The 24,684-nt window shown below is 38.8% G+C and overlaps 1 protein-coding gene across 1 annotated transcript in view; it reads right to left on the bottom strand.

Moving 5' to 3' along the window:
- Positions 1-12,834: 12,834 nt before the first annotated feature.
- Positions 12,835-24,684, bottom strand: part of fat4 (FAT atypical cadherin 4) — a 127,906-nt gene continuing 116,056 nt past the window's right edge. Inside the window, exons 13-17 of the mRNA XM_058054070.1 lie at positions 21,489-21,668; positions 21,044-21,168; positions 19,571-19,788; positions 18,117-18,378; positions 12,835-15,553 (exon numbers count right to left, since the gene is read on the bottom strand). Of these exons, the coding sequence (XP_057910053.1) occupies positions 13,647-15,553; positions 18,117-18,378; positions 19,571-19,788; positions 21,044-21,168; positions 21,489-21,668 (2,692 nt within the window). The 3' untranslated portion in view covers positions 12,835-13,646. The remainder of the gene's footprint in view (positions 15,554-18,116; positions 18,379-19,570; positions 19,789-21,043; positions 21,169-21,488; positions 21,669-24,684) is intronic.

Below are 24,684 nucleotides of genomic sequence, written 5' to 3'. Positions count from 1 at the left end.
CCTGGACTTTTCTTTCCCCAGCTACTTGGTCCATTTTCTAGGGTTGATCCTGGGGTGATCCCAGTCAGTTGAGAGACATGGTCTCTCCAGCATCTTGTGGCTCTTCTCTGAAGCCTTCTACTGGCACCTTCTTAGGGAGGCATCTAGAGCCACTTCAAAAGGCTCCTCAATGCAGAGAACCAGGGTTCTACTCTGGGTTTTTCTTGGATGCCTTGTCCTTCCAATCACTACTAAAAGCTCAAGGTGAGGGTAGGAACGTAGATTGAATTGGAAACTCATCAATGATGCTATGCATGCAGGAACTTTTTTTTTTTAATACAGAAAACTTTTAAACCGGAAATTGAAATCACATTTGGAATTAAGGGTGTTTAGTTTATTCGAAAATAATATACAAAGAAATGTATTTTACTCAGACGTCGCTTCAGGGTCAAATTGGGCGCCCTCAATCATAACCGGCAGTTGCACAAATGAAGAGACAAAAAGAACGCTAACAAGCTTTCTCTCTGGGGATGTTGAGACCCCCCCCCCCCCCCCCATCAAATGAGGACATTGGTATTTTATATGGATGGATGGATGTTGACTGTCATTGCACACAGTATACAATACCCTGAACTGGTGGCCAGCCAGCCAATCACAGGGCACATATAGACAAACAACCATTCACACTCACATTCATACCTATGGACAATTTGGAGTCGCTAATTAACCTAGCATGTTTTTTTGGAATGTGGGAGGAAACCGGAGTACCCAGAGAAAACCCATGCATGCACGGGGGAGAACATGCAAACTCCACAAAGAGATGGCCGATGGTGGAATTGAACCCTGGTCTCCTAGCTGTGAGGTCTTCGTGCAAACCACTAGACCACCGTGCAGCCTCAATATCAGATAAAGAATGTAAAATATTGATCTCATCTAACAAAAATACAAGGGTCGCGGGTATTCCAGCTGACTTTGGGCGAGAGGCGGGGTACACCCTGGACTGGTGGCCAGCCAATCACAGGGCACATATAGACAAACAACCATTCACACTCACATTCATACCTATGGACAATTTGGAGTCGCCATTGAACCTAACATGCTGTATCAATAAATACATTTGATGTGTCATTTGAGGGTCCCTATCCCCCTCGGTCCAAGTGTGTGTGTGTGGGGGGGGGGGGGGGGGGTTCGGATAATGTCCAGTTTTGGCCCACAACCTAAAGTAGTCTTTGAGACCCCTGGTCTTTACTGGTACATCCCTAAAGATTCATACACTACATACAAACCCTACATGTGATGCCAAAATACTACAGAGCTTTTCTTCCTGTCACTCACACACACAGCAGTGTGTTATGTGATTTGAATAATGAAATCATTCAACTGTGATTTTGTGCTTTTATATCCAGGTCAAATCCGGTAATCTCAGGTTTGAGTGCACATTATCGAAGATAAGCAAATTGGTCGCTCATGAATTACTTGACTTCCGGTATTTCATCTCGCTAAGATTCATTTTTTGTGCCGTCTACAGAGGCTATCTGAGAGGTCAGCGAGATCGGCCGTGCTCTAATATTTCCGTGCGATCAAATCCACTGGTCTCGGAAAGCCTTGTGAAGACCCTCCAAAGTCTGCACCTGGTTCGTATTCCACCCTCGCAATCTGCTTTTTTTGGACACCGAATCTTCCTCTTCTTGGGTTTCAGGCTCTTTGAGATCTCAAATACACTTCGATATTTGGGAGGGGGGGTGAAAAAAAAGCTGCCATTGGGCTTGAGGTGCAGAGACAGAACCTCGAGTCCATTTGGAAAAGGGATTTATGGAGATTTGGCAGCAGGTCCTGGTCTGTCAAGAAGAACTCTAGCAGCTGTGAAGGAAAAAGGCAAGCAGCAGAGTCTATAAAGAAACAATTATGAGAGCTATTAATGCTTTGTTGTGCCCACCACTTCGACAACTCAATCTTGGTTTCCCCTTCAGGTATTTTTACGAGGCGCTTCAAAGGCAACCTCGTTTTTTTGTGTTACTCAACACATTCTGTGATGATGCAGAAACACAAGCGTTGAACCATGTCACGGTCGGGATAAGCTGCATTTATTATTTTTTTTACTACAAGCAACCAGAGATGCATTCGAGGTTAACAGATAGCTGTAAATTCCTGTGCTTGCCATTATTTTTGAGCAAGGGCATTTAAAATGAACCATGATGGTTGACTTGTCCTCCCAAATGTTCGCCGACTGCGGCATGGAACGCTCCCCTCCCTGGCAAAAACAACATCATTCATCAGAGCCGGCAACTTTGTCACGGGCGATATTTAAAGTTTAGCTGAGCGTGGCGCTGACGGCGTCCAAAACGGGATTCAAACACTCGTAGGAGTTGTGCACATTCAAGAAGTATTAGCATGCGGCCTTTCCCCGAACCGAATTTTAGCGAAATAGTTGATGGTTGCTTACACTGCTTCTAGAGCAGGGGGTCTCAAACTCAATTTACTTGGGGGGCCACTGGAGCTAGGGTCTGGGCGAGGCTGGGCCCCATCAGGTTCGCAAAAAACAAACAAACAAAAAAAAAACGCATTTATTAAAAACAGAAAAACTTTGCTTTGGTTCCGATTTTCTACAATAAAAGCTCTGATAAAACATTCCACTGTTCTGAAATATCTTAAGATGAAAAATAAATAAAAAAAAAATCAAGAATAAAGAAAACCAATCAATCAGTAATAAATAAATAAATATAATAATAATAATAATAAAACTGCAAATAATAAAAACTTAAGAAACCACATATAGTTGGTGGGTAGACATTTTTTTTCAGATTAAAATTAGTATTATTAGAGCCCTGTAGACATGACAAAACACGACTATAGTCACATTTATACTCTATACACTTACCACTTCCACACGGATCAAGAGGATAACTATTAACAGTTATTTAACCTTTAACATGAACATTAATCAAACGTAATCATTTTTTTCTGGGTACATGATACCATACAGCATCCATATCAAACATTAAACTTTCATATCAAGGCGGGGGCCTCAAAGTAGTGTCCTGCGGGCCACATTTGGCCCACGGGCCGCATGTTTGAGACCCTGTTCTAGAGTTTTGATGGAGAATCGGTGCTCAACCCCGATGCAGAACCACGAAAACATCGAGAAGTATCAAGTAGTGGCTACGCAGAAGCATTTATCAACGCTAACCCAGATCCTGTCTCAAATACTAACCCAGTTAGGAACTGGTACTAGGTTGTCGATTTACGTTCTTGATCTGCAACGACTGACTCAACTACGGATGCTGTCAATCCATCATTCCGTCTGTTATTCTTCTCAGTTAGTATGATCCTCAATTTAGGGATCCAAACATCAAATGGACCAAACTGAGAAAGTCATTAGATCAACAAAACCAAGACTCCGCCTTCCGCCATGTTAAAAGACATGTAACATTTAGAGGTCAGCCACAGTGATGCGGTCCACTAAATGAAAATACCTTGGCCGACACCCCGACACGGAGATGATTTAAGGGCGGCTTTTTTTTTTTTTTTTTGACATCCCAAAACTGGCGCCGGGCACTAAAGGAAGTCTGTGCCGCCATTAGCTCGCATGAGATTTAAAGGTATAGACAAGTAGTCAGAATCAGTTCATTGATGAGGTGACGGGTAGCCCCCGATGGGGACTCATTCAGTCCTGCGTCTTTGCTAAAGAGGACTGTCAGATCAAGAGCCCCGGGTCAGCGGTTGGAGGCACTTTACCAGAAATTCTATGTGTGTGTGGTTGGAATGGTATTTTTTTTTTTTCTTCCCAAAGTGTGTGAAGTTTCAGGCCTGGATGAAGCGGGTCATTAGAGAGCAGCCAAAGAGGGCTGGCTTTTCCTGGCACACAAAGGCAGGAAGTGGCGCCACTCTATAGATGGAAGCTGGAACAGCAGCAAGGCCAGATTTCGAACGACAATAAATGGACATAAATTTTAAAAAAAGACGGCCAGCAGGAACAACAGTTGTACTTTGGGATTAGTTTTAGTCATTTTTCATCCAACAGAAACTAACATTTGAGTCTGACCCCCATTAGAAATAACGTTTATGTCCTAGGATTCATATATCATTGGGTACTTGGTATGACTATAATACTAAATACAACATAAGTTAAAAACTCAGCTCCGAAAACCTAACCCCAAATTCTTCCTACCCTAGAACTAACCATATTCCTAATCCTACCCAGAATCCAAACCCTAACCATAATCCTAACATAACCAAAACCCTGAACCTAACTATAACCAAAACCAAAACATGACCCAAATCGTAAGACAAAACAAAACCCTAACATTACCCAAAACATTATCACAACCGAACTCTAATCCGAACCCAAAACCAAACTAAAGTCCCAAATCCCCAACCTGAATCTGAAGGTGATCCCTAAGAATCTGTTATTGTTGATTCACATTGCAATTAGTGAGTCTTTTCCACGATCATTTAGAGCAGGGGTCTCAAACTCAATTTACCTGGGGGGGGGGGGGGGGGGCACTGGAGCTAGGGTCTGGGCAAGGCTGGGTTTTCCAAAAAAAACCAAACTAGCCAAACCAAACTAACTCGCAAACTGGAGAACTTGCGACCTAAACGGTAGCCTTCAAGTTATTTCCTTTAAACTTAAATAGCCAAAAACTTACCACTTCCACACGGATAGGGAGGATAACTATTAACAGTTATTTAACCTTTAACATGAACATTAATCAAACGTAATATTTTTTTTTTGGGTACATGATACCATACAGCATCCATATCAAACATTAAACTTTCATATCAAGGCGGGGGCTTTAAACTAGTGTCCTGCGGGCCACATTTGGCCCGCGGGCCGCATGTTTGAGACCCCTGATTTAGTGTCTCAGCACAACATATCTTGGTTTTTTTTTTGTTCCAGAAAAAGAATAATTAGACTCAGTGAATGCCCTCAATGTTAGAGCCTTGGAATATATGAATATTCAACATTCTTATCCTGATCTACAAAAAAACTTTCATTATCTCAGATGGGAAACTGGGTCACAGCGCTAATTCAAAATAGCACAAATAGGACACCATGAGTACAAATAAAAACCTTTTTTTTTTTTTCTTTTTTTTTTTTTAAAGAAAACATTTTTGGCTTTCCGGAATTTCTGTTTTCCAGTTCAGCGTCTATCACTTCTGGAAAAGGCATCACATCATTAACCTCGCCGTGGCCTTGCCTGTCCATCACTGCCGCCATGAACAACCTCACTAAAAATGTCAAGCGGAGCCTCCGGCTTCATCCACTCTGAAACATTTAAAGAAAAAACAATCTGCGTCTGGATTATAGTTTCAGAAAGTAATCCCTGTCAGTGTCAGAATATTTTTACGAGACCATTAGGTGAGGGATGTATCATCGGATGAAAGGTACCGGATTTGTCAACAATTTGGAATAAGTGTCGGAGGTGTCACAATAGTGGATTGGAAGTGTGTTAACCTTGATGCTGGAATTTGGACCAAGTGCTTTTAGGTGTGTAGCATTGATGCTAACATTGACGTAAACATGAGACAATATCCAAGAGGCGTTATTGTGTACTTCAAGGGTGTCAACATAATACAAGGTTAACTAGCATGATTTGTTAACAATACAATAACAATAACAATAACAATAACAATACATATAAATATGTTACGGGTCAATTTGCCCCGTTTCAGTTTTTGTGTTAATGACCATAGATTAACACAAATACTGAAATGGGTCAAATTGATACAAGGTTAACTAGCATGATTTGTTAAAGATTTGCTTACAGGCAGAAGAAGGAGGTTCTTCTTTGGTGCAAAAAGTCAGTCGGGATTGTGAGGGAGCTGCCAATCCTCCCTCACTGATCAGGCGTATGCCCCGCCTACACTGTCCGGTTTCTCTTTGTGTATATACTTGGCTTTAGTTATTTACATATATTTTGGTTAGTGCTTTAATTATATTTGTTTGCCATTTAAGTGCCACTTTAGTTTTGTGTTGTTCCTAATTTCTCATCAGTTTCTCCTTTTGTTTGAGGTGATTGGTCGTGGCACAAACATGGAGGCCCATGGGAGTGCAGGCCTGAGGCTGATCACCTTAATTGGACTCTCCCAAGTGCCACCTGGAGGAGAGGGGGGATTGACTGGGTGGTAGTTGGGGAATCCAAGTTGTTAGGTGTACTTGAGTGTTTATATATATATACGTATATACAGGAAGTGACCCATCAGTGGGGGACTCCTGAAGGACTTATATTTAATATGAAGGGTGTTGGGAATGTAAATCGGGTACCTTTTGGACTTGCTTCACCCTCTCATTGGGAACTGTGGTTGGCCCTTCATAGATAAAAGGGGCTGGGTGAAATTGTTTGGGAGAGTTCTGTTGTGTGTGCTGGGGGAAATGTTGCTGCACTGTCTTGTAAAATAAACTCGAAAAAAGCTCTCAAGCCCTGGTCTGGTGTACCTTTCAGCTGCTATTGCTATCCCAGGCTAGTAAGAGGCCATTGTTTTTCAACTCAAAATCTGTAAGAGTTAAAACATGACAAATGTTAGCAACACTAGCGATGGCCATCTATACGGGGTGGACTGATTTAGCGATGGACATTTTTGCAGTAGGTCGATAAAAACCCAATTGTCATATAGAGCAAGGCTTCTCAAACTGGGGTATGGGGGTTCGAGGACCCCCATAGGTAGAGGGGTCTGTGATTTTTCTTGCATAAGTAAAAACTAACTATGAAACTGGGGTTTGGGGGTTCGAGGACCCCATAGGAGTCAGTGATTTTTCTTTGTAAATTAATGAAGTCATGGTGTATTGGTAAAAAAAAAAAAAAAAAAAGGTCCACAGATCATGGATTCTAAAAACTGGGGTTTGAGGACCCCATCGGTAGAGGGGTCTGTGATGTTTTTTTTGCATAACTAAAAACTAACTATTGGGGGGTAACTAAAAAATAACTATGAATCTGTCTGTAGCTGATTTGTCTTTGGACATTTTAACAACAGGTTCACAGATCATGGATTCTAAAAACTGGGGTTTGGGGGTTCGGGGACCCCATTGTTATAGGGGCCTGTGATTTTTTTTTTTACATAACTAAAAACTAACTATTGGGGGATAACTAAAAACTAACTATGAGTCTGTCTGTAGCTGATTTATCTTTGGACATTTTAACAACAGGTCCACAGATCATGGATTATAATAACTGGGGTTTGGGGGTTCGAGGACCCCCATAGGTAGAGGGGACTGTGATTTTTCTTGCATAACTAAAAACTAACTATGAATCAGTCTGTAGCTGACTGACAGATCCTGCTTTTTTTTTGTTAGAAAGGGATGGGCAGGGGCGGGTTCATTTATCTTTGAACATTTTAACAACAGGACCACAGATCATGGATTCTAAAAACTGGGGTTTGGGGGCTCGGGAGACCCATAGGGGTCTGTGATTTTTCTTGCATAACTAAAAACTAACTATGAATAACTACTGACTACTTTTGTAAATTAATGAAGTCATGGTGTATTGGTACAAAAAAAAAAAGGTCCACAGATCATGGATTCTAAAAACTGGGGTTTGGGGGTTCGGGGACCCCATTGGTAGAGGGGTCTGTGATTTTTTTTGCATAACTAAAAAGTAACTATTAGGGGTTAACTAAAAACTAACTATGAATCTGTCTGTAGCTGATTTATCTTTGGACAATTTAACAACAGGTCCACAGAGCATTGATTCCCTAAACTGGGATTTGGGGGTTCGAGGACCCCCATAGGTAGAGGGGTCTGTGATATTTCTTGCATAACTAAAAACTAACGATAAAACTGGGGTTTGGGGGTTCGAGGACCCAATAGGAGTCTGTGATTTTTCTTTGTAAATTAATGAAGTCGTGGCGTATTGGTTTAAAAAAAAAAGGTGCACAGATCCTGGATTCTAAAAACTAGGGTATGGGGGTTCGGGGACCCCATAGGTAGAGGGGTCTGTGATTTTTCTTGCATAACTAAAAACTAACTATGAATCTGTCTGTAGCTGATTTATTTATTTATTGGACATTTTAACAACAGTTCCACAGATCATGGATTCTAAAAACTGGGGTTTGGGGGTTCGAGGACCCCATAAGAGTCTGTAAATTAATGAAGTCATGGTGTATTGTTAAAAAAAAAAAGGTGCACAGATCATGGATTCTAAAAACTGGGGTTTGGGGGTTCGGGGACCCCATCGGTAGAGGGGTTTGTGATTGTTCTTGCATAACTAAAAACTAACTATAAATCTGTCTGTAGCTGATTTGTCTTTGGACATTTTAACAACAGGTCCACAGATCATGGATTCTAAAAACTGGGGTGATAGATTTGTTATCATATTTGGTATTTCATGAACAGAAATTGCTATTATGATGTCACAAAAAGGTCAAGTTTGGGGACAAAATGAAAGCAAGTAGTGATGTCTATGCTTTAATGCCATAGCTTCTTCTTAAACATGTGCGTGGAAGCTGTTAGCTTTTTAGCTCGTTGCGTGTGTATGTGTATGTGTGTAACGCGGCCAGCTGCAGCCATTTAACGCACATGAAAGCAACTGTCGGAGCAAAGTTCTCTCTGCGACGAAGACGTCCTCCGTCCCGTCTTTCTTTTGGACTTGGACTTTCTTTGAGGCTGGGAGGACGGGTGCCAAAAAGGAGCAAACATGGTCGTCACAAGCGCACACCGCAGACTGATGCAGCGTGACACTCCCGCTACATCAGCGATATTTTACGCTCTAATTAGAAGAGCTGATTTACAGATCGCTCGGGTCAGCCCGACGCGTCTGTCACTCGTGTCCACTCACACGGTTCTGTGTTTTTTTGGGGTTGAGGAGCTGACGTTGGCGGCGTCTGCATTTAGACTCGAGTGGACCGGGGACCGCATGTACGACAATCAGTCAAGGTCCGCGGCCTCTGGCATCGGCGAAAACATCTCTTAATGATGTTCGGCAAGCGGCGACGAAAAAACTGCCGCATCAGCATGTCGCGTAACACGAAACACGCCGCTACTGGAGCCTATCCCAGCTGTCTTTGGGGCGAGAGGCGGGGTACACCCTGAACTGGTCGCTAGCCAATCACAGGGCACATATAGACATATAACCATCGTAGACATTTGGGAATGTACTCCTGTTTGGTTTCTGTGTGTTCTTTGTTTTTTCTTTTCTATCCCCTCCTGCTCCGGGAGCCCGGCAGCTCCAAAACAACAAAACATTCATTCATTCATTTTCTACCGCTTATCCTCACGAGGGTTGCATGAGGCGCTGGAGCCTATCCCAGCTGTCTTCGGGCGAGAGGCGGGGTACACCCTGGACTGGTGGCCAGCCAGCCAATCACAGGGCACATATAGACAAACAACCATTCACACTCACATTCATACCTATGGACAATTTGGAGTTGCTAATTAACCTAGCATGTTTTTGGAATGTGGAAGGAAACCGGAGTACCCGGATAAAACCCACACATGCACGGGGAGAACATGTAAACTCCACACAGAGATGGCCGAGGGTGGAATTGAACCCTGGTCTCCTTGCTGTGAGGTCTGAGCGCTAACCACACGACCGCCGTGCCGCCCTCGGGGTGTAAAATAAAAAATGCAAAAAATTTAAATATGCAACTTTTCCACTTTGATATGAAAAATCTATTATTAATATCAACTTTTGTTTACTTTAAGTTTATTTCTCATAATATTTCAACTTTAATAAAAGATGTCTATTTTCTTAATTTTTAACTGTATGCTACAAAAATGACATTTCCCCCCCTTATATTGGGAGTTTATTCTCATAAAGTCAATACAGTAACAATGTGTCATCTAAACTCATCACACAGCAACTTAACACTACAATACCACATGCCTTTCTAAAGCAGGCTTTCCATGCAATACATGATTTCTTTATAAGGCCGATACATGGTTCTTCCTGTTTAGAAACCTCTATCTTGTACTACTCTGGTTTATTCTGGTTTGGGTTCCACTGATTTAGGGGGGTCTGGTTTTGACTTTTCTGCTATTTTGACCTTATTCTTATTCTATTACAGACGTTTTTTTTTTTTAATTTCTGCTGTTTTGTCCCATCTCTCTGCATGAAAACGAGTGTTAACAATCATGGAAGATACATGATGACCTGTTTGCATCATGATGAAAGTTTTAGGGTGGCGCTAAATGCACCGCGGGGGGCCTCCAGGGTTTCAATTAGCAGACTTCCATTCCCGGAGTCCTTCATGGCCGTGTGCTCATTCTTATTTTAACACAATCATTTGTAAGACTAAACAACCTGCAAGGATAATTTTGATATCATTCATCAAGGAGCACATTTTCACTCTGAAGCTTAATTTCTCATCAATCTGCTTCAGCGTCTGTTAGCCGATACTCTTATTTTTTTCTGTCTTCCTTCCACAAAAATAAAATAATTAAATAACAAAACAACAGAAATTATTTATATTATTTATTTATTCTAAGAGAGAAGCATTTTGTATTTTATTGAAATAGTCATAATAACATGAGGCAATATATTGTAATATAAAGACAAAAACAAAACAAAATAATTTTTTTTAATTAATTGGGCTGGAGGAAAAATTACATTTTATTATGGAAATAAAGTCAAAATATGATAAGAATAAAGTTATAGAAATTACAAACCTATATGACAAAGCTGACAAAAACAAAACAAAATGTTTTTTTTAATTAATTGGGCTGGAGGAAAAATGATAATATTATAGAAATAAAGTCAAAATATGATAAGAATTATAAAAATTACAAAGATTATTTTAGAAGAGCGCAGAAATATTTAGAAAACTAAAAGTAAAGTTGATATTAATAATGTGATTTTTCACTTATACGACAAAGCTGACAAAAACAAAACAAAATAATGTTTTTTTAATTAATTGGGCTGGAGGAAAAAATATAATATTATGGAAATAAAGTCGAAATATGATAAGAATTATAAAAATTACAAAGATTATTTTAGAAAAAAGCAGACATATTTGGAAAACAAAAAGTAAAGTTGATATTAATAATGTGATTTTTCACCTATATGACAAAGCTGACAAAAACAAAACAAAATAATGTTTTTTTTTAATTAATTGGGCTGGAGGAAAATTAAATTTTATTATGGAAATTAAGTCAAAATATGATGAGAATAAAGTTATTTGAGAAGAAAGCAAATAAATATTTAGAAAACAGAGTAAAGTTGATATTAATAATGTGATTTTTTTCACCTATATGACAAAGCTGAAATGCATTGAAGTAATAATAAACAATATGACGGCACGCTTGTGCTTCGGACAGTAAATTCATGCTTTTGATTTATGGAAGAGTTTACATAAAGCTTTGTTTATGTACACTCTTCACTCCTAACTTTCCATTTTTATAGTCAAAAGTTCCACATTGCTTCTTCGTGAGTTATAGTAGTATTACTACAGTATCAGTATAGTGATGAATGTGCTATTTAGGAGGAGCCTCATCATCATCAATCTTCATAACAAACAACCTTTTTTTGTTGTTTGGAGGGGCCAATATCAGCAGTTCCGTGCTACAATCTTTCATAAATACTTTTTTTTTTTATGAAGTCAACATGGAAATCATTCGGGGGGATTCGACTCTTGATGACATTTTTGTGGGTTCAGTGCTCAGCTTGAGCTCCATGGGAAGTTCAATGTTGCCTCTTTCACACCTTCAATCACGCGTCTGATTGTCAAAATGCAGTATAATGTTGCATATGGATGGCCGAGGGCATTTTTTTACTCAACTGCAGAAAATATGAGCTATCTAGTAGAGGGAAGGCTTTGAGTGCAGCCCCTATTTGTACCAAAAATATATTAATTAATTAATATGTATTTAGTTATTTTTACGAAATAATGTTGGGTTGTGATTTTGAGTAAAAAATACGAATGAGGTCCTAAAATTACAAGGAAAAAAACTTGTACTTTTGCAAGAATGTTGCATTTTATAATATCAAGTTAAAAATTATACATTATAATGTATAAAATTATATGACAAAAATGTTTTGCAAAACATTTAAGAAAGTCACAATTTTCCAGAAATACGAGTAACGTAGTTTGCGGTATAATTGAAAGTTAAGTCGTAACATTTTCAAAAACAGAAAAATTGTAGAATCAATTTGAAAATATTTTGATGAATAGTTTTACAATTTTGCATTTAAAACTTAATTTTTAAAATAAAAGTATGAGGGGAAAAAATCTAAAATAAAATTTGCTCAATTGTAACAAAAATTTGCTCAATTGTAACGAAAATTTTGCGATGAGCCGTAAAATTACACGACAAAAATAAAATAATTCAGAAAAAAAGGGTGAAAAAGTAAGGTGAAAAAGTATTTCTTTTGTAGGAAAAAGGTAGTAAAACGAGTCATATTTGTGGTAGGAAGACATTTGCGAGAATTTTGCGGTATAATTGAAAGTTAAGTCGTAACATTTTCAAAAACAGAAAAATTGTAGAATCAATTTGAAAATATTTTGATGAATAGTTTTACAATTTTGCATTTAAAACTCTATTTTTTAAATAAAAGTATTGGGGGGAAAAAATGTAATTTTAATGCAATTTGCAAAATTGTAATTTTACCAACATAACGTAAAATGTTCACGATGAGCCGTAAAACTACACGACAAAAACAAAATAATTCAGAAAAAGTAGTACATTTGTTAGAATAAGTTAGTAATGTGAGCCTAAAGTCATAATAATTAAATACATTCACAAGACCTCGCAGTATATCAAAAGTAAACTTGTAATATTTTCGAAAAAAAATGAACACAAGTAGCACTTTTTGGGGGAAAAAAACCCCAAAACTTCCGGTACAACTCTAATATCCAATATTATATCACTCTATGAAGTACTGACATTAAAGAGGTCACAAAAGCGACTTTAAATAAATACTTTTTTTTATTCTGTTATTGCCTTTTTACAAGTACAAAGCATACAACATGTTATAGTTTTATAAAAAGTGGAAAATAGTGATGTTACATACAGGATGTAACTGATGTAAAAAATAGGCCTTTTGAACCCTTACTTTCCCCGAAAGTAAGAACACATTACTTTCCGCTTTATGAAATATATCCATAAAAACACAGCTTAAGTAATTTTAAGTTAATAATAAACCATACGAAAATGTCAACAAAATTGGACCAAGACACGGATGACACTATAAAAAAAAAACAATTTACACAAATTCATTTTTTTTTTTTTTTGGAATTGGGTCCATAATTTTGCCTGGAAAGACCAAAAAAAAAAAAACACTCCCTCATGCTGAAATCCTCAAATGTCTGTAAGGCAGGCGACTTGATTCATCCTCACTCTTGGAGCGATTAGCCAGCCTTCTGTGAGAAAACACAAAGCGAGGCGATAACAGACGAAGAACTGGACCATGTGCAGGTGCAGGCTGATCAAAGACACGTGTAGCCTTCGCCGGGAATTCATTAGCAACAGAGTTTTCTTTTGGAATTCTCTCCTCGGGAGTGTTAGCGTTAGCGTATCTTATCTTGTGCAGCTGGAAGAGAGCGCCCATATTGGTTTTCTCCAAGATAACATACGGGATCTCCAGTTATGCAAGATAGGACCGCCGAGCCCAGACCGGTAACCCCCCGTTTTGAGGTGTCAGGTTCTGCCTTACTGCATTGAAAGTCGTCTTTTATCGTTTTGATTGACTTAAAAACACGAAGTCGCGGCGGAGAAGATCAGATCCAAATAAATAGTCTCATACATATTGTTCAGCTTCTCCTTCGTTGAGGATGGTAACAGATCCGTCCCCGCTGTTCATCTCAATGTCTTTTGCTGCCGCGTTTTCAGGCAGCAAGGCTAAGTCCTTAAACACGTCTACATAATGTCCAAAACCGGGACCCCAGCTTAAAAGATTGTCCCAATTGAAGCCCCCGGCCGGGGGGCCGAGTTTGTGAGGCAAGGTGTTGTGTTGCTCACTCGGGGGAAACTGAACAACGCCAGGACCCCCTTCCGCTCGGCGGCTGGAGTACCGCCTCTGCTTCAGCCTCCCGCCGTAATCCTCGTCGTCCGCGTCGGACTCGTTCACCTGCGAGAGCTTGGGAACGCGTGAGCTGTACGATACGGGCTTCTCCCGGTCGTACTCCATTTCGGAGCAAGTGAAGGAGTCATGCGAGTCACTCTCCGAGGAGGACTCCGGCGCAGGGATTCCGTCGGCAGGGTTCCGAACCCTCGAGAGTGGCCGGCGGCAGTCGTCTTCCGAACTGGAGCGACCATGATCGGCGCTGCAGATGCTGGGGTTACGAGGACGCGGATTGTTGAGACGTTCCACTTCCTCGATGGAGAGCCCCACGGGGGGTCCGGTCTCTAAGGGGATCTGCTCGATGGGTTGCTTCAGGCGACTGCCAGGGCGGGACGAGTGGCCGTGGGTGGCCATAGTCTGCGGGCTCTTGCTGCGCCTTCCCAGCCGGGTGGCGTAGTTGAACATGGGCGGCGGTTGGCACATGTCGTTGTGTAAATCCAGAGGACTGCCCTCGCGGCGGGAAAGATTGAGCTCCCTGGTGGGAGTGTTTCTGTAAAAGGACGCGGGCTTGTTGAACGGGGCCGGCGAGTGTCTGGAGAGAGGGTTGGGCGTGGGGCAAGCTGAGTGGGAGTGACTTAGCGGGGTGGCTCTAAGTGCTTGAGTGTACTGAGGCTGGAAGGAGTAACTCGTGGCCCCCAGGGGCAAGGGCGACTGCCTGGCAAAGCCCAGTGGGCTGTGTCTCTGGATGGAGAATTTGGGCGTGTGGCTACGGAACTGTTTGTAGTGCTGGATGATGTCTGCGTCCGATGGAGCGATGCTGCTGGCGTTATCGATGTCATAGTGCTCGATATCAGCCTCGGGACCGTTACACGGTGCGCAGGGTGCGCTGGGGACCGCCTCATTGTTGTGAGGGATGTCGGATTCATCGTAAATCAGATAAGGGTTCTCTCTCTCAATGATATCCGGTTTGGGATTTCCTTCCGGTTGCTTCCGCACCGTCATGTCATCTCCGTAAGGCGGGATGTTGTCGGGGTCATCAAAGGCCACATTTTCGCTACCTTTCTTCTTCTTTTTCTTCTTCTCCTTGGGTTTCTTCTCCTTGGGTTCCTTTGGCACTTTGGTTTTATTGCGGTCCTTGCAGTGGTTGCACAAGATCAGACTGAGAACCACCAAAGCTAGCACTGTAGCACAGCTACCGACAATCGCGGGGACCGCCCAAATCGGCAGAACCATCGCTTCTGTCGCAGGCTTTGGACTACAAACAAAACCGCCATTGTTAGCCGTCTTGCAGGTGGTCCCTTGCGGGCACTGGACGCCCAAGCAGGCTACTAAAGTCTCGCATGTTTTTCCGGTGTAGAACTCGGAGCAAACGCAGGAGAAACCGGAATGCGGATCAGGGACGCAGCTTCCGTGGTTTTGACAAGGGTCGGAGGCGCAGTCGCCCGGCGGGACGCACTGGTAGGTGTACCACTGGTTGATGCACATCAGGCCGTCCCAGCAAGGGCTGCTCTCGCACAGGTTGGGACCTCTGCAGCCAATCTTGACGGACGGACTAGTCTTTGTTAACGCAACCAGGCTGTGTTCTCCGATAAAAGGCAGGTTCTCGTTGTTGTATTTCACAAACGCCAGGCAGCCGTCGAAACCTGCGGATAAAAAAAAATGGGACAAAGTATTAGACGCCGCAAGGACACAGCAGTTCTGGTTGGGTGATTTCGCCGGCAAACAGGATGTTGGCTCTTTAATCACAACACAATGAAGTCTGTTTGGACAGCTAATTGTTTTTAAAACAAATAAATGTTGAGCTTGCTGATTTACATAAAGAGAAATGGAAAGTGTTGTGAGCCATCATGGCTTCCAGACGTACATCTGCGTTGCATGACTGGGTCTGGATGTGATTCGGTCTTTGTGTATTGTCAACCAACACCGCCTGGGCAATGTAAATAAGACTTTTATTCAACTCATCCCAGAGCAGATTGAGGCCATTGGTGTATTTTTTGGTAATGGAAATGGTTTAATTTCATTTGAACATGCATCAGATTACAATTGAATGCATCACGTAATCAGTTCCCAGTTCCACATGTCCAAAAGGAGTAGGAAGAAGCAAAGCTTATTAAATCCTACCCCTCCATCTGGTACTTTTACAATCAGTAACTGTTACATTTGTTCACTTCCTGCTTTCATAATATAATTTATTAATTGTAATTTTAATTTTATTATTCAATTATTATTATTAATTTATTTCTTAGTTGGGGGTAATGGCAATGGTTTTATTTCATTTGTTCACTTCCTGCTTTCCTAATATAATTTAAAGTAATTTAATTAAAATTAAAAATTAAAATTAAAATTAAAATTAAAATTAAAATTAAAATTAAAATTAAAATTAAAATTAAAATTAAAATTAAAATTAAAATTAAAATTAAAATTAAAATTAAAATTAAAAATTAAAATTACTTTATTAATTTATTATTAATTTATTCCTGCTTTCCAAATATAATGCATTTTTATTTTTATTTTTATTTTTATTTATTTTTATTTACAAGCAGTTCCGCAGCCACACGCCCAAATCCTCCATCCAGAGACACAGCCCCCCTGGGCTTATGATCATGGAACGGTGACAATGCACCGCAGAGGTCAAGGTTGATTAACAGCGAGTCTGCATGCTTGCAATGACTCCAACTTTCACTGCATTAGTCCGTGGCGTGAAGATTACTTTTCCGTCCCCGCAAAATATGAAATTTACTACGCTGCCTGCTGGAAAACACTCAGTTTCACCTCTTCCTCCAAAGTGTGTTGGCTCAGCCAGGAGGAGATGTGAGCGTTGGTGATTTAGGGCGGAAGATGCAGGAAACAAAAAGGAAAAACAGCAAATGTCGTCCATGAAATGGTTATTTGTTCTGCTTTTGTGACTGATGTTTGGATAAAGAAACATTTGTTCAAGTACTGTAAATTCAAAGCAGGTAAATCTCGGCTGTGTCAAAAAGAAGAAATAAATGCGTTGGATGGTGACCAAGTCCAGCCAGCAATGGAGAAGACGCTTTTGTTCCTTTCGAGGAACAAAAGGACTACGTTAAAAAATCCATAGCATTTCAGTATGTGGAATCAAACTATGGAATGGATTGAGTAAGGAAATCAAACAATGCACAACGATGAGCCAATTCAAGAAACAATACAAGCAGTTGATGTTTGCTAAATACAAGGATGAAGAGTCTTGAACCAGTCATGATGTGCTATATATATCACTATATTGACACTTACTATGGTACCCATTATGGCATTAGATGCTCATATCACCTCCTACTTCGGTACGTGACAAAAAAAATTAAAAACTTATACTATATTAGGAAAGCAGGAAGTGAACAAATGTAAAAGGTATTGATTGTTAAAATTAAAATTAAAATTAAAATTAAAATTAAAATTGAAATTGAAATTAAAAAACTTACATTATATTCGGAAAGCAGGAAGTGAACAAATGTAACAGTTTCTGATTGTAAAAATTTAAATAAAAAAAAATAAAATAAAAAAAATTAATGAAAAAAAACTTACATTATATTAGGAAAGCAGGAAGTGAACAAATGTAACAGTTTCTGATTGTAAAAATTAAAATAAAAAAAAATAATGAAAAAAAACTTACATTATATTAGGAAAGCAGGAAGTGAACAAATGTAACAGTTACTGATTGTAAAAGTACCAGATGGAGGGGTAGGATTTAATAAGCTTTGCTTCTTCCTACTCCTTTTTGGACATGTGGAACTGTGAACTGATTATGTGATGCATTCAATTGTAATCTGATGCATGTTCAAATGAAATTAAACCATTACCATTACCATTCTGTCGGGTCCACCAGCAAATCACTGCATGTTCTTATGTGTACTCATGCAGTATGCAAAGTGAAAGTATAATTTGTAACTGGGTCAAAAATCCATCCATCCATCTTCAGGATAGGGTCATGGGTAGCCCGTGACTATCCCTCTCCCTGGCCTTTTTCTCCAGCGCCTCCGGCAAATCCTGAGGCATTACCAGGCTAGTTGAGAGGCATAGTCATTCTAACAAAGTCTTTCCTAAGGCTTCCTACTGGTCAGACGCCCCCTGAACACCGCCCCAGGGAGGCGTTTGGGAGGCATCCTGATCCAGGAGTTCAGAGTTCAAAAATACACATCTGAAGTTCTGCCGTTCTTGGGTGTTCGCCTTACATCTGTCAATCCTCACCTGCTGCCGTTTTCTGCTGGGCGGGTCCAGACGGTATCCCTCCGAGGGACAAGGTGGAGACACCCAGTCCTCCAAAGTCCTGGGTGGGGTGCTGGATGACCCTGGAGTGGCTGCCGTCCACTTGGATCAAGGTGGTGGAACCGTTCTTGACCAGCAGTAGGGTGTGCCACTGACCATCCGACAACACCACATCCGCCACGGTGCGCTCCACTTTCCCGCTCACACCCGCGTCCGAGATGTAATGGATGTTGCCGTTCCTTAGCTGGGGGAGAGACGGAACAAATCAAATACGTGGATTTGAAGTCCGTCTCTCAAAAATTTTAATGTTTAAGTCAAACTGCAGACTTCCTCCCCTGATCATTTTTAAATTCTTCAGAGGTTTCTACTTTCCTCGAAAAAGCTTTTATGGTAAAACCACAACCGGAGCTTTTTTAGTTTTAAATAAAATCTGATGTTGTTTAAGTTTTAAGTTTCCTGCATTGATGCAAAATGACTTTTAAATAATAGTAATATGTGTTTATGAACAGCAAGTTTGTAAAAAAAACACTCATAACTAGATGAGCTCGCTCTGTTTTTACAGCCCAAAAAAAAATGAAAAAAAAAGTACACATCATAAAAATACATAATACAGTATTTTTAAATTCACTTATCCTTATACTTATAATGTAAGTGCGAGTAATTGGCTCAGAATGTGTATTTTGTTTGTTGGTCGAGTGGCCTTCCTATTTATGGCACTTTGTGACAATAAGCCATAACTTCTTTATGGGGGTCACTAAACCCCCAAATTCCAATTTTCCAGAATCCCTGCTCTATAGACGTAAAGCAAAAATGTCCAAAGCCAAACGAATCGACTGACCCAATGTATACCATCACTTTGTAAAAAAAAAACTAAAAGGTGCACCCAGCTTAATGTTTCAGTTCCAATGTTAGCACTTTTGCATTGTTTAGCTATGCTAGAGTTGCTAAAGTTTGTGCCCTTCTGCCCCCTTCGTTAATGTTAAGCTGTTGTATGTGATACATTGGAGTTAATAATAATAATAATAATACATTTTATTTGCATAGCGCTTTTCAGAGTACTCAAAGACCCTTTACAGTAGAGAAAAATAAGAAAAAATAGAGTTGAATAAAAACAGTAAAAGTTGAGTAAAAGATGCATTAAAATTCAATATCCATACATTCATTCAGAGCTAAAAACAAGGGTAAAAGCGGGACGGGGCGCAGCAGTCAGGCATAAAAAGTAAAAAAATATATATATTATATATATAAATATATTATATTATAATATATATATATAATATAATATATTATAATATATATAATATATTATAATATAATAATATATATTATATTAAGATATAGAATCCCTATTCCTAACCCGACACTTCTCAGAGGCACACACTGTCAGATACCTTTGTCACATTATTAAAAATATTCCAATAAATCAGGGTCGTCACCTTCACAGTCGTGTAGTTGTTGCTCGCTTGGACGTGCAGCAACGTTCCGCTTTTGCCACGGGTTCTGAACTTCACCTCCAGACGGCTTGGAGCGCCGGGTTCCGAGGCGGTACCCTGCAGTGAGCGGTGCAGCAGGATGTCCCGCTTGGGTCCCTGCTTGAGGGTGTAGTCCAGGCGGCCGGTGCCATCCAGAGAAAGAGCCGTGTCCGGTGTAATGTCTGTGAAACAAAAAGTGTCTTTATAATGGTTTCAGAAACCACCATAAACCTGAAGTATGAAATTAAAATTAAAATTAAAATTAAAATTAAAATTAAAATTAAAATTAAAATTAAAATTAAAATTAAAATTAAAATTAAAATTAAAATTAAAATTGAATCATTGAATCATTGAATCATTGAATCATTGAATTAAAATCATTGAATCATATCACCTCCTACTTCGGTACGTGACAAAAAAAAAACAATTTAAAAACTTAAAAACTATATTAGGAAAGCAGGAAGTGAACAAATGTAACAGTTACTGATTGTAAAAATGAAAATTAATAAAAAAAATAAAACTTACATTATATTAGGAAAGCAGGAAGTGAACAAATGTAACAGTTACTTATTGTAAAAATTAAAATAAAAAAATTAAAATAAAAAAATCCAAAAAATTAATTAAAAAAACTTACATTATATTAGGAAAACAGGAAAACAAACAACTAAGAAATATTTTGAATAAAAAAAATTTAAATAATTTTTTTTAAATTATATTAGGAAAGCAGGAAGTGAACAAATGTAACAGTTACTTATTGTAAAAATTAAAATAAAAAAAATTAAAATTTAAAAATAATTTTTTTTTTTAAAAAAACTTACATTATATTGGGAAAGCAGGAAGCAAACAACTAAGAAATATTTTCAATAAAAAAATTAAAATTAAAAAATATAATAAAAAAACTTTAATTATATTATGAAAGCAGGAAGTGAACAAATGTAACAGTTTCTAATTGTAAAAGTACCAGATAGAGGGGTAGGATTTAATAAGCTTTGCTTCTTCCTACTCCTTTTGGACATGTGGAACTGGGAACTGATTATGTGATGCATTCAATTGTAATCTGATGCATGTTCAAATGAAATTAAACCATTACCATTCTGTCGGGTCCACCATGTGTACTCATGCAGTATGCAAAGTGAAAGTATAATCCATCCATATTCAGGATTGGGTTGTCACATTATTAAAGCAAATATTATTGAAGCAAATAAAAGCATGAAACCAAGTATTCTTACTGTACCAAAAAAAATATGCATCAATTTGGAATTTGACCAAAAATACGCCAAAAAGACGCCTCACTGGACTTCAGCAAATAACGCGACACATCCGAACACACAAAGCTGAGACCGAAGCAGCTGCTTGCAGTTGCATGAATCACGGCTAATAACCCCGCTAGCGTCACCAAGTGTCACAAAGAAAGACACGTCAAAGGCGCACACTTACATTTCTCACAGTATTTGCCAGTGAAGCCATCCACGCACTGGCACTGCTGCCAAGACCAGCGGTCCAAACAGGTGCCCCCGTGTCTGCAGGGGCTGGCGGTGCACGCCCCCTCCAGTCTGGGACATCTAGATGAAAAATGGACAATCACGTTCGTCACTTTGACAAGTCAGCGGCCTGAGGGAGTCTACTGAAGAAAAAAACGGGCCGTGAGTTCTTCTGAAAAGAACTTTGCATCATTAGCATATTAAAAGATGGCGCCTCGCTCGTGTAGTTTCTCCATTAAATTAAAAAAAAAAAAAAAAAATCTCTGCAGCAAGAACGAGCAGATGTCCCACAGCAAGAGACGAGGAGCGTTAAGGAAGACGGACAGATGGGATGAACGAGGACAAGATGGTAACATGGTGAAAGCGGTACCAAAGGCCCCCCCCGAGGGCGGAGGACCGACCTGTCAAGGATGCCGTGCGATGCCAACGCCTGACTGGGCTCCAGCGGGCGGCCATTGACGGCCAACTCCATGATGCAGCCCACAAAGTCGTGGGTGGCGACCTGACCGCGACGATGAAGGATGGACTCGATGGACCTGACGCCCCCCACGGAGAGACGGTTGGGCTGCACGTCCAGGATCCTGAAACGCACAGAAGACCACCGTTTGATGGACGCACGCATAAAAGTACATTTTATAACTAACAAAAGCATAAATACATTTTCAATTTTAAAACAATAAAACATTTGTATTTTAATATTATGTATGTTATTTTCATCTTTATTTTTATCTTAATTTTTGTCTTTATTTTTTGTACAATATTCCTAATCATTTTAAGAGCGTATTTACGCTTTTTATTATATATTTTAGTATTATCTAAATAATTTATTTTTCAAAATTTTAATTAAATATTTATTATTTTATTATTAATTATTTTTCCTTGCAACATAAAGTTATATTTTATCTTATGACTATTTTAATACTATTAGAGTATATACAGTATTTTAAATATTTTATTTATGATGTATGTATTTATGACTTTGTGATGTCACTGTACATATTATTTATGTATTTATATTAATTATCGTTTTGCATTTTTGTTGTTTAAAAAAGTCTTTAATGTTTTTTCATGAGAAAATTTTGACTTTTTATGTCACATTTTAGTTTCATATAATTATTTAGTTAATTTATTATAATTTTTAAAATTAATTTACAAATTTGTATTACTACTACAGCACATAAAATATAAAAAAATATATTGATAATACACAATGCATTTAATTATTGTATATGTTTTTTATTTTATTTTTACTCCAGTATTTTAAATATTTTATTCATGATGTATGTATTTATTACTTTGTGATGTCACTGTACGTATTATTTATGTAATTATATATTAATATATTGTTTTGTTTTTGTTGTTTAATTTTTTTAGTCTAATGTTTTTTAATGAGAAAATTTAGACTTTTTATGACACATTTTTTATTTATTGTTCATATATTAATATATCGTTTTGCATTTTTGTTGTTTAAAAAAGTCTTTAATGCTTAGACTTTTTATGACACATTTTTATTTCATATAATTATTTAGTTGATTTATTATAATTTTTTTAAATTAATTTACTTGCCATCATTTTATTTCTTTATTTTTCTTGAAGTTAAAAATAAAAATAATAATATAAAATTTAAAAAAAATAAAATAATAATAATAAAAAATAAAAAAATAAAATAATAATAAAAAATAGTGATTAAAAAAAATACACATTATGATGTTTTATGTTATACAAATTTGTATTACTATTACAGCACATACATTTTTTAAAAAATATATTAATAATACACAATGCATTTAAATATTGTATATGTTTTTTTTAATTTTTACTCCCTAGGCAGTCCGACAAATACATTATTTTTGTTAAATTATTATTATTATTATTTTTGTTGTTGACTTTTGAGGCAGTGTTGTCTGTTTTTTAGCAACACGGGTAAAGTAAACTAAAGTCCCTTCCGAATGAGAAATGATCTCACTTGCTGGAACAAACATTTTGTCAAGAAAAAGTTTGCTTTGTTTTTGATTGGACGACATCTTGGCCGTGCGTGGCTACGGCGAAGGGTGCCAAGTGAGCTTCTACGGTTACCTCACTTGTTCCTGACGTGGCGGCGGCGGTCAGCACAATGATTACGAGCTGTTTTCGAGACAATGGATGGGCCAGGATGAAGGAAAACTCATTAACAGCACACAGAATTACTGACACCCCCCGCCCCCCCCATCCCAGTTATTCCCAGGATCATTTAACACCCCCCCTCTAATAAAGGCCAAAAGCGTTTTTTTTGGTGACGACCAGCAGACACGCAACTCCTGACACAATTTTGGCGTTGGTTGGTGGGAAATGTGCGTTTGATTAAACGTTATTTGTGGATTTTGGTGAGTTACTATGATACAAAGCAAAGCAGGTGGAAGTGGAAATTCCAGCCCCCTACCAAAATAAAAGCCCTTGCATGTGTGAGTCACAAAAAAAAATCACCCCATCATGATGGAACTTTTCACAAAATGCACATCGACTTCCTGTGCTGTTATATTTATGACAAATATGTTTTTTAATAATAATATTACACTGACGAGACAATGTACCGGAACTCTCCAAATGCTAACATGTATACTATATAATATAATATGTCTACTATATTGGGTAATAGGAGTGTAAAAGTGGCCATAGGGGTGCTATTTCATGTCAAGAGAGCTCTAATAATGTTATAGAATGTTGTACATTTAAACATGTTTTCTATGCTGAAAAATATTAGATTTATAAATAAGCGGTCGAGTGGTTAGCGCGCAGACCTCACAGCTAGGAAACCAGGGTTCAATTCCACCCTCGGCCATCTCTGTGTGGAGTTTGCATGTTCTCCCCGTGCATGCGTGGGTTTTCTCCGGGTACTCCGGTTTCGTCCCACATTCCAAAAACATGCTAGGTTAATTAGCGACGAGACAATGGCCACTCTCCAAATGCTAACATGTAAATCTATACGTATTGTCTTTTTTCCTCTTATTATGTCTACTATATCGGGTAATAGCAGTATAAAGGTGACCATAGGGGTGCTATTTCATGTCTAGAGAGCTCTAATAATGTTGTAGAAGGTTTTAAACATGTTTTCTATGCAGTAAAATACTACATTTATTAATAGGGAGTCGGGTGCACGGTGGTCGAGTGGTTAGCGTGCAGACCTCACAGCTAGGAAACCAGGATTCAATTCCACATTCGGCCATCTCTGTGTGGAGTTTGCATGTTCTCCCCGTGCATGCGTGGGTTTTCTCCGGGTACTCCGGTTCCCTCCCACATTCCAAAAAACATGCTAGGTTAATTAGCGACGAGACAATAGCCACTAGCCAGTGTACCGGAACTCTCCAAATGCTAACATGTAAATCTATATTGTCTTTTTTCCTCTTATTATGTCTACTATATTGGGTAATACGAATGTAAAGGTGACCATAGGGGTGCTATTTCATGTCTAGAGAGCTCTAATAATGTTGTAGAAGGTTTTAAACATGTTTTCTATGCAGTAAAATACTACATTTATTAATAGGGAGTCGGGTGCACGGTGGTCGAGTGGTTAGCGCGCAGACCTCACAGCTAGGAAACCAGGGTTCAATTCCACCCTTG

Source organism: Doryrhamphus excisus, chromosome 2 (genome assembly GCF_030265055.1).
Source record: "Doryrhamphus excisus isolate RoL2022-K1 chromosome 2, RoL_Dexc_1.0, whole genome shotgun sequence".
Lineage (NCBI taxonomy): Eukaryota > Metazoa > Chordata > Actinopteri > Syngnathiformes > Syngnathidae > Doryrhamphus > Doryrhamphus excisus.
The sequence above is the reverse complement of the archived record's forward strand: the minus strand, read 5'-3'. Positions and strand labels throughout refer to the sequence as shown.